At 44.9% G+C, this 10,041-nt stretch overlaps 1 protein-coding gene across 1 annotated transcript; it reads left to right on the plus strand.

The window, feature by feature from the left end:
• Window positions 1-2,985: 2,985 nt before the first annotated feature.
• LOC307027605 (uncharacterized protein) lies at window positions 2,986-9,078 on the plus strand (the record flags this gene model as incomplete). Its single annotated transcript, XM_079695888.1, has 4 exons — window positions 2,986-3,245; window positions 3,453-3,547; window positions 8,723-8,776; window positions 8,984-9,078. Coding segments are annotated over exons 1-4 (417 nt in total), but the record flags the coding sequence as incomplete, so codon positions are not given.
• Window positions 9,079-10,041: the final 963 nt, after the last annotated feature.

Here is a 10,041-nt window from a genome sequence, read left to right on the forward strand (position 1 = left end):
GATCCATTCGCAGCATGGTACGCAAGTACCAGTGTCTTGAAGTGGATTCTAGCAGTTACTGGAAGCCAGTGAAGGGAGCGGAGGAGCGGTGTGGTGTGGGAGAATTTGGGAAGGTTGAAGACCAGACGAGCCGCTGCATTCTGGATGAGCTGCAGAGGTCGGATGGCACATGCAGGTAGACCAGCCAGGAGGGAGTTGCAGTAGTCTAGGCGTGAGATGACGAGAGCCTGGACCAGAATCTGCGCTGATGTCTGGGTCAGCTGGGGACGTATCCTCCTGATGTTGTAAAGCGTGTATCTGCAGCAGCGGGTTGTAGCAGCGATGTTTGCAGTGAAGGACAGTTTGTTATCTAGGACCACACCCAGATTCCTTGCAGTCTGAGTCGGGGAAACAACAGAGGTGCCGATGTTGATTGTTAGGTCAAGAGTGGGACAATCTTTACCCGGAAGGAAGAGCAGTTCAGTCTTGTCAAGGTTGAGCTTGAGGTGATGAGCAGACATCCACCGAGAGATGTCTGCTAGGCAAGCAGAGATGCGTGCGACGACCTGGGTCTCTGAGCGGGGAAAGGACAGAATTAGTTGGGTGTCGTCAGCGTAGCAGTGGTATGAAAAACCATGCGGGCTAATGACAGACCCGAGCGAGTTTGTGTACAGGGAGAAGAGGAGGGGACCAAGAACCGAGCCCTGAGGGACCCCTGTAGTTAATTGACAAGGGTCGGACTCGGACCCTCTCCAAGTAACCCTGTAGGTGCGGTCGTTGAGGTATGAGGTAAATGCCAAAAACACCATTAAAAGTCACTTTTAGGGGCAAAAAACAGCCTCTGTCCACTTCGTTAACAAAGTGATGGGGAAAAGGACAAAATCGTGATTAAAGCATTTTGCGGGACCCCAGCGAGCTCCAGACTATGTGCATTGCGTCGGGGACCCTGGAGAAAGATAAAACACATCATTTAAATACAAAAAACACCATTAAAAGTCACTTTTAGGGGCAAAAAACAGCCTCTGTCCACTTCGTTAACAAAGTGATGGGGAAAAGGACCAAATCGTGATTAAAGCATTTTGCGGGACCCCAGCGAGCTCCAGACTAGTTTCATTGTGTCGGGGACCCTGGATAATGATAAAACACATCATTTAAATACAAAAAACACCATTAAAAGTCACTTTTAGGGGCAAAAAACAGCCTCTGTCCACTTCGTTAACAAAGTGATGGGGAAAAGGACCAAATCGTGATTAAAGCATTTTGCGGGACCCCAGCGAGCTCCAGACTAGTTTCATTGTGTCGGGGACCCTGGATAATGATAAGACCCATCATTTAAATGCCAAAAACACCATTAAAAGTCACTTTTAGGGGCAAAAAACAGCCTCTGTCCACTTCGTTAACAAAGTGATGGGGAAAAGGACAAAATCGTGATTAAAGCATTTCCGGGACCCCAGCGAGCTCCAGACTATGTGCATTGTGTCGGGGACCCTGGATAATGATAAAACACATCATTTAAATGCCAAAAACACCATTAAAAGTCACTTTTAGGGGCAAAAAACAGCCTCTGTCCACTTCGTTAACAAAGTGATGGGGAAAAGGACAAAATCGTGATTAAAGCATTTTGCGGGACCCCAGCGAGCTCCAGACTATGTGCATTGCGTCGGGGACCCTGGAGAAAGATAAAACACATCATTTAAATACAAAAAACACCATTAAAAGTCACTTTTAGGGGCAAAAAACAGCCTCTGTCCACTTCGTTAACAAAGTGATGGGGAAAAGGACCAAATCGTGATTAAAGCATTTTGCGGGACCCCAGCGAGCTCCAGACTAGTTTCATTGTGTCGGGGACCCTGGATAATGATAAAACACATCATTTAAATACAAAAAACACCATTAAAAGTCACTTTTAGGGGCAAAAAACAGCCTCTGTCCACTTCGTTAACAAAGTGATGGGGAAAAGGACAAAATCGTGATTAAAGCATTTTGCGGGACCCCAGCGAGCTCCAGACTAGTTTCATTGTGTCGGGGACCCTGGATAATGATAAGACCCATCATTTAAATGCCAAAAACACCATTAAAAGTCACTTTTAGGGGCAAAAAACAGCCTCTGTCCACTTCGTTAACAAAGTGATGGGGAAAAGGACAAAATCGTGATTAAAGCATTTTGCGGGACCCCAGCGAGCTCCAGACTATGTGCATTGCGTCGGGGACCCTGAAGAAAGATAAAACACATCATTTAAATACAAAAAACACCATTAAAAGTCACTTTTAGGGGCAAAAAACAGCCTCTGTCCACTTCGTTAACAAAGTGATGGGGAAAAGGACAAAATCGTGATTAAAGCATTTTGCGGGACCCCAGCGAGCTCCAGACTATGTGCATTGCGTCGGGGACCCTGGAGAAAGATAAAACCCATCATTTAAATACAAAAAACACCATTAAAAGTCACTTTTAGGGGCAAAAAACAGCCTCTGTCCACTTCGTTAACAAAGTGATGGGGAAAAGGACCAAATCGTGATTAAAGCATTTTGCGGGACCCCAGCGAGCTCCAGACTAGTTTCATTGTGTCGGGGACCCTGGAGAAATATAAAACCCATCATTTAAATGCCAAAAACACCATTAAAAGTCACTTTTAGGGGCAAAAAACAGCCTCTGTCCACTTCGTTAACAAAGTGATGGGGAAAAGGACAAAATCGTGATTAAAGCATTTTGCGGGACCCCAGCGAGCTCCAGACTAGTTTCATTGTGTCGGGGACCCTGGATAATGATAAAACACATCATTTAAATGCCAAAAACACCATTAAAAGTCACTTTTAGGGGCAAAAAACAGCCTCTGTCCACTTCGTTAACAAAGTGATGGGGAAAAGGACCAAATCGTGATTAAAGCATTTTGCGGGACCCCAGCGAGCTCCAGACTAGTTTCATTGTGTCGGGGACCCTGGATAATGATAAGACCCATCATTTAAATGCCAAAAACACCATTAAAAGTCACTTTTAGGGGCAAAAAACAGCCTCTGTCCACTTCGTTAACAAACTGATAGGCAAATGGACAGAAGGGGGAACACGGCCCAGCCGCTGCTCCGCTGCTCCAGACTATGTGCATTGTGTCGGGGAGCCAGGTCAAACCCCTCCATGCACACCGCCAGAACCAGAACCTCACGACCCTGGTGACCTTAAAGGTGTTTGTCTTTGTTTGTTTTTGTACTCCACATAGACAGGCAGGTGTTCAGCACCGCGGGCCCGCTGCTGCTGCTGCTGCTGCTGGAAGGTGGAACACTTTGAGTCTTTTTATTTTCTCTTTTCTCCCTGCTCCTGCACACACCTTTTGTTCCCCTCCTCTGCCTTACACATCCTCCCACGCTCGAGCACTCCTCACTCGGACTAAACCCCTCCATGCACACCGCCAGAACCAGAACCTCACGACCCTGGTGACCTTAAAGGTGTTTGTCTTTGTTTGTTTTTGTATTCCACATAGACAGGCTGGGGTTCAGCACCACGCACAGAGCCTACCCGCTACCTCCAGGGCGCATCACCACATTTTACAAGCCAGGAAAGGTGCATGGATCCTGGGTAAACATTGATTAAGTGTTTTTAAATGTGTGGAACAGTGTTTTGTCACTTTCAAAACTCTCCTGTCATTGACCGGAGAATTTGGGTCGATTTTGTATTCAATCTGGCCATTAATATTCCAGTGAGACGAAGTACGTACATTGACCGGAGTGATCCCATGTTAATGTTGTCCAAATACCGGAACATTCCCTAACCTTCCTCCAGAGCCCAGTTCAAAAACTTTAAGTTTGGTAAGAACCATGCTGGGGGGTCTCCAGGCAACAAAATGTATCCGAGCCAAAGTGCACATACAGCGGATGAATTCCTCCATGAAGTTACACAGCCGTTTTTTTTCTGAGTCCTCTCAAAAACCGGGTTTCCGATTTCGTGCAGAAGGTAGCTTGTAAAACATGAACGGTTTTTTACAACGGAGGAGGGGAAGTCTGGATTCCCCTCTCCGTTGTACCTTGCAACGGGGTAGGGGAAAAGTGTTCGGCGCTTCGTCCCGAAGCGCCGAACACTTTTCCCCTTCTCCAATTTTTCAGATCCCCTCTCCCATGTAATTTTAAAAGTTCAGTTTTTGATTATTTTAACATATAATTGACCGTTTTCTTTCATTTTTTTTTCATTCCACGGGTGGGGGCCTATGGCAGGCTGCCTATGAGCTCCCAAATTTGGCCCGGATCATCCGGGATTTGTGGGATAAGCTCCATAAACTGACAAAGTCATCCAAATATGTCGCTTTTATCGCCCAAAGATATATCATGCAAATACATTAAAATAGTAAAAGGTACAATTGTGCTCGGCATTAACCGGAATTTGATTTATATAGCCCCCAAAAAATAATTAAAAATCATTTTCGTGGGGAAAAGTGTTAAAACGCCTGATTAAAGCATTTGCGGGACCCCAGCGAGCTCCAGACTATGTGCATTGTGTCGGGGACCCTGGAGAATGATAAAACACATCATTTAAATACAAAAAACACCATTAAAAGTCACTTTTAGGGGCAAAAAACAGCCTCTGTCCACTTCGTTAACAAAGTGATGGGGAAAAGGACAAAATCGTGATTAAAGCATTTTGCGGGACCCCAGCGAGCTCCAGACTAGTTTCATTGTGTCGGGGACCCTGGAGAAATATAAAACCCATCATTTAAATGCCAAAAACACCATTAAAAGTCACTTTTAGGGGCAAAAAACAGCCTCTGTCCACTTCGTTAACAAAGTGATGGGGAAAAGGACAAAATCGTGATTAAAGCATTTTGCGGGACCCCAGCGAGCTCCAGACTATGTGCATTGCGTCGGGGACCCTGGAGAAAGATAAAACACATCATTTAAATACAAAAAACACCATTAAAAGTCACTTTTAGGGGCAAAAACAGCCTCTGTCCACTTCGTTAACAAAGTGATGGGGAAAAGGACAAAATCGTGATTAAAGCATTTTGCGGGACCCCAGCGAGCTCCAGACTAGTTTCATTGTGTCGGGGACCCTGGAGAAAGATAAAACACATCATTTAAATACAAAAAACACCATTAAAAGTCACTTTTAGGGGCAAAAAACAGCCTCTGTCCACTTCGTTAACAAAGTGATGGGGAAAAGGACAAAATCGTGATTAAAGCATTTTGCGGGACCCCAGCGAGCTCCAGACTATGTGCATTGCGTCGGGGACCCTGGAGAAAGATAAAACACATCATTTAAATACAAAAAACACCATTAAAAGTCACTTTTAGGGGCAAAAACAGCCTCTGTCCACTTCGTTAACAAAGTGATGGGGAAAAGGACAAAATCGTGATTAAAGCATTTTGCGGGACCCCAGCGAGCTCCAGACTAGTTTCATTGTGTCGGGGACCCTGGAGAAAGATAAAACACATCATTTAAATACAAAAAACACCATTAAAAGTCACTTTTAGGGGCAAAAAACAGCCTCTGTCCACTTCGTTAACAAAGTGATGGGGAAAAGGACAAAATCGTGATTAAAGCATTTTGCGGGACCCCAGCGAGCTCCAGACTAGTTTCATTGTTTCGGGGACCCTGGATAATGATAAGACCCATCATTTAAATGCCAAAAACACCATTAAAAGTCACTTTTAGGGGCAAAAACAGCCTCTGTCCACTTCGTTAACAAAGTGATGGGGAAAAGGACAAAATCGTGATTAAAGCATTTTGCAGGACCCCAGCGAGCTCCAGACTAGTTTCATTGTGTCGGGGACCCTGGATAATGATAAAACACATCATTTAAATGCCAAAAACACCATTAAAAGTCACTTTTAGGGCAAAAAACAGCCTCTGTCCACTTCGTTAACAAAGTGATGGGGAAAAGGACCAAATCGTGATTAAAGCATTTTGCGGGACCCCAGCGAGCGCCAGACTAGTTTCATTGTGTCGGGGACCCTGGATAATGATAAGACCCATCATTTAAATGCCAAAAACACCATTAAAAGTCACTTTTAGGGCAAAAAACAGCCTCTGTCCACTTCGTTAACAAAGTGATGGGGAAAAGGACAAAATCGTGATTAAAGCATTTTGCGGGACCCCAGCGAGCTCCAGACTAGTTGCATTGTCTTGGGGACCCTCCACAATGATAAGACCCATCATTTAAATGCCAAAAACACCATTAAAAGTCACTTTTAGGGGCAAAAAACAGCCTCTGTCCACTTCGTTAACAAACTGATGGGGAAAAGGACAAAATCGTGATTAAAGCATTTTGCGGGACCCCAGCGAGTTCCAGACTATGTGCATTGCGTCGGGGACCCTGGAGAAAGATAAAACACATCATTTAAATACAAAAAACACCATTAAAAGTCACTTTTAGGGGCAAAAAACAGCCTCTGTCCACTTCGTTAACAAAGTGATGGGGAAAAGGACCAAATCGTGATTAAAGCATTTTGCGGGACCCCAGCGAGCTCCAGACTAGTTTCATTGTGTCGGGGACCCTGGATAACGATAAAACCCATCATTTAAATGCCAAAAACACCATTAAAAGTCACTTTTAGGGGCAAAAAACAGCCTCTGTCCACTTCGTTAACAAAGTGATGGGGAAAAGGACAAAATCGTGATTAAAGCATTTTGCGGGACCCCAGCGAGCTCCAGACTATGTGCATTGCGTCGGGGACCCTGGAGAAAGATAAAACACATCATTTAAATACAAAAAACACCATTAAAAGTCACTTTTAGGGGCAAAAAACAGCCTCTGTCCACTTCGTTAACAAAGTGATGGGGAAAAGGACAAAATCTTGATTAAAGCATTTTGCGGGACCCCAGCGAGCTCCAGACTATGTGCATTGCGTCGGGGACTCTGGAGAAAGATAAAACACATCATTTAAATACAAAAAACACCATTAAAAGTCACTTTTAGGGGCAAAAAACAGCCTCTGTCCACTTCGTTAACAAAGTGATGGGGAAAAGGACAAAATCGTGATTAAAGCATTTTGCGGGACCCCAGCGAGCTCCAGACTAGTTTCATTGTGTCGGGGACCCTGGATAATGATAAGACCCATCATTTAAATGCCAAAAACACCATTAAAAGTCACTTTTAGGGGCAAAAAACAGCCTCTGTCCACTTCGTTAACAAAGTGATGGGGAAAAGTACAAAATCGTGATTAAAGCATTTTGCGGGACCCCAGCGAGCTCCAGACTAGTTTCATTGTGTCGGGGACCCTGGATAATGATAAAACACATCATTTAAATGCCAAAAACACCATTAAAAGTCACTTTTAGGGGCACAAAACAGCCTCTGTCCACTTCGTTAACAAAGTGATGGGGAAAAGGACAAAATCGTGATTAAAGCATTTTGCGGGACCCCAGCGAGCTCCAGACTATGTGCATTGCGTCGGGGACCCTGGAGAAAGATAAAACACATCATTTAAATGCCAAAAACACCATTAAAAGTCACTTTTAGGGGCAAAAAACAGCCTCTGTCCACTTCGTTAACAAAGTGATGGGGAAAAGGACCAAATCGTGATTAAAGCATTTTGCGGGACTCCAGCGAGCTCCAGACTAGTTTCATTGTGTCGGGGACCCTGGATAATGATAAAACACATCATTTAAATGCCAAAAACACCATTAAAAGTCACTTTTAGGGGCAAAAAACAGCCTCTGTCCACTTCGTTAACAAAGTGATGGGGAAAAGGACAAAATCGTGATTAAAGCATTTTGCGGGACCCCAGCGAGCTCCAGACTAGTTTCATTGTGTCGGGGACCCTGGATAATGATAAAACACATCATTTAAATGCCAAAAACACCATTAAAAGTCACTTTTAGGGGCAAAAAACAGCCTCTGTCCACTTCGTTAACAAAGTGATGGGGAAAAGGACAAAATCGTGATTAAAGCATTTTGCGGGACCCCAGCGAGCTCCAGACTATGTGCATTGCGTCGGGGACCCTGGAGAAAGATAAAACACATCATTTAAATACAAAAAACACCATTAAAAGTCACTTTTAGGGGCAAAAAACAGCCTCTGTCCACTTCGTTAACAAAGTGATGGGGAAAAGGACCAAATCGTGATTAAAGCATTTTGCGGGACCCCAGCGAGCTCCAGACTAGTTTCATTGTGTCGGGGACCCTGGATAATGATAAAACACATCATTTAAATGCCAAAAACACCATTAAAAGTCACTTTTAGGGCAAAAAACAGCCTCTGTCCACTTCGTTAACAAAGTGATGGGGAAAAGGACAAAATCGTGATTAAAGCATTTTGCGGGACCCCAGCGAGCTCCAGACTAGTTTCATTGTGTCGGGGACCCTGGATAATGATAAGACCCATCATTTAAATGCCAAAAACACCATTAAAAGTCACTTTTAGGGGCAAAAAACAGCCTCTGTCCACTTCGTTAACAAAGTGATGGGGAAAAGGACAAAATCGTGATTAAAGCATTTTACGGGACCCCAGCGAGCTCCAGACTAGTTTCATTGTGTCGGGGACCCTGGAGAAATATAAAACCCATCATTTAAATACAAAAAACACCATTAAAAGTCACTTTTAGGGGCAAAAAACAGCCTCTGTCCACTTCGTTAACAAACTGATAGGCAAATGGACAGAAGGGGGAACACGGCCCAGCCGCTGCTCCGCTGCTCCAGACTATGTGCATTGTGTCGGGGAGCCAGGTCAAACCCCTCCATGCACACCGCCAGAACCAGAACCTCACGACCCTGGTGACCTTAAAGGTGTTTGTCTTTGTTTGTTTTTGTACTCCACATAGACAGGCAGGTGTTCAGCACCGCGGGCCCGCTGCTGCTGCTGCTGCTGCTGGAAGGTGGAACACTTTGAGTCTTTTTATTTTCTCTTTTCTCCCTGCTCCTGCACACACCTTTTGTTCCCCTCCTCTGCCTTACACATCCTCCCACGCTCGAGCACTCCTCACTCGGACTAAACCCCTCCATGCACACCGCCAGAACCAGAACCTCACGACCCTGGTGACCTTAAAGGTGTTTGTCTTTGTTTGTTTTTGTATTCCACATAGACAGGCTGGGGTTCAGCACCACGCACAGAGCCTACCCGCTACCTCCAGGGCGCATCACCACATTTTACAAGCCAGGAAAGGTGCATGGATCCTGGGTAAACATTGATTAAGTGTTTTTAAATGTGTGGAACAGTGTTTTGTCACTTTCAAAACTCTCCTGTCATTGACCGGAGAATTTGGGTCGATTTTGTATTCAATCTGGCCATTAATATTCCAGTGAGACGAAGTACGTACATTGACCGGAGTGATCCCATGTTAATGTTGTCCAAATACCGGAACATTCCCTAACCTTATTTAGGCGCAATGGATGTCCACTTGCGGGAGACGACAGACAGTGGTGCGGTTAGCCAAAGTGACAGACCTAATGTTAGACCAATTTACAGGCAATGGACGTCCACTCTCGGGAGAGAGACCTCCAGCATGTGTCCCTGACATGGAGACTCTGTTTATTTCACTCATCCAGGACAGAGACCGGGGAAATCTCCTCTCTGTGGCGCCTCCAAGACCCCCAAAGGACGGACCACAGACCTCCAGCATGTGTCCCTGACATGGGCACCTCCATAACCTTGCACACCGTGAGTCCCCGGACTCCCGGACTTAAGCACTCCCCCACGGACTAAACCCAGATGTTCACACCCTACAGAACTCCATGCCCCTGGTTAACCTAAAGGGGGTGGATTTTGCGGTGCTTTACCGTCGGCACATCGGTATCCATATTCGGCCTTATTCACGGCACCACCACCCCTTCTGTGGAGGATATTCTCATGCTCCTGGTAACCCTTTAAATAGTCTGATACTGTCAGGGCTCATCACCGCACTTTACAAGCCATAAATAATGTTTAAATGGTCGGGGAAAGTGTTTTTAAACGTCTGGAAGAGAGTTGTAGCCTGTCATTTTGCAGGATATCATTTAACATGTAACCTCTCCTGGAAATGCACAGAATATGTCCATTTCCAGGAGAGGTTCCATGTTAAATTATATCCTGCAAAATGACAGGCTATAAGCCAGGAAAAAGTGTTTGAAAGGCGGGGAAAAGTTGTTTAAAATAGTCGGAAAA

The sequence above is a fragment of the Notothenia rossii genome (genome assembly GCF_949606895.1).
Source record: "Notothenia rossii genome assembly, contig: scaffold_111, whole genome shotgun sequence".
Classification (NCBI taxonomy): domain Eukaryota; kingdom Metazoa; phylum Chordata; class Actinopteri; order Perciformes; family Nototheniidae; genus Notothenia; species Notothenia rossii.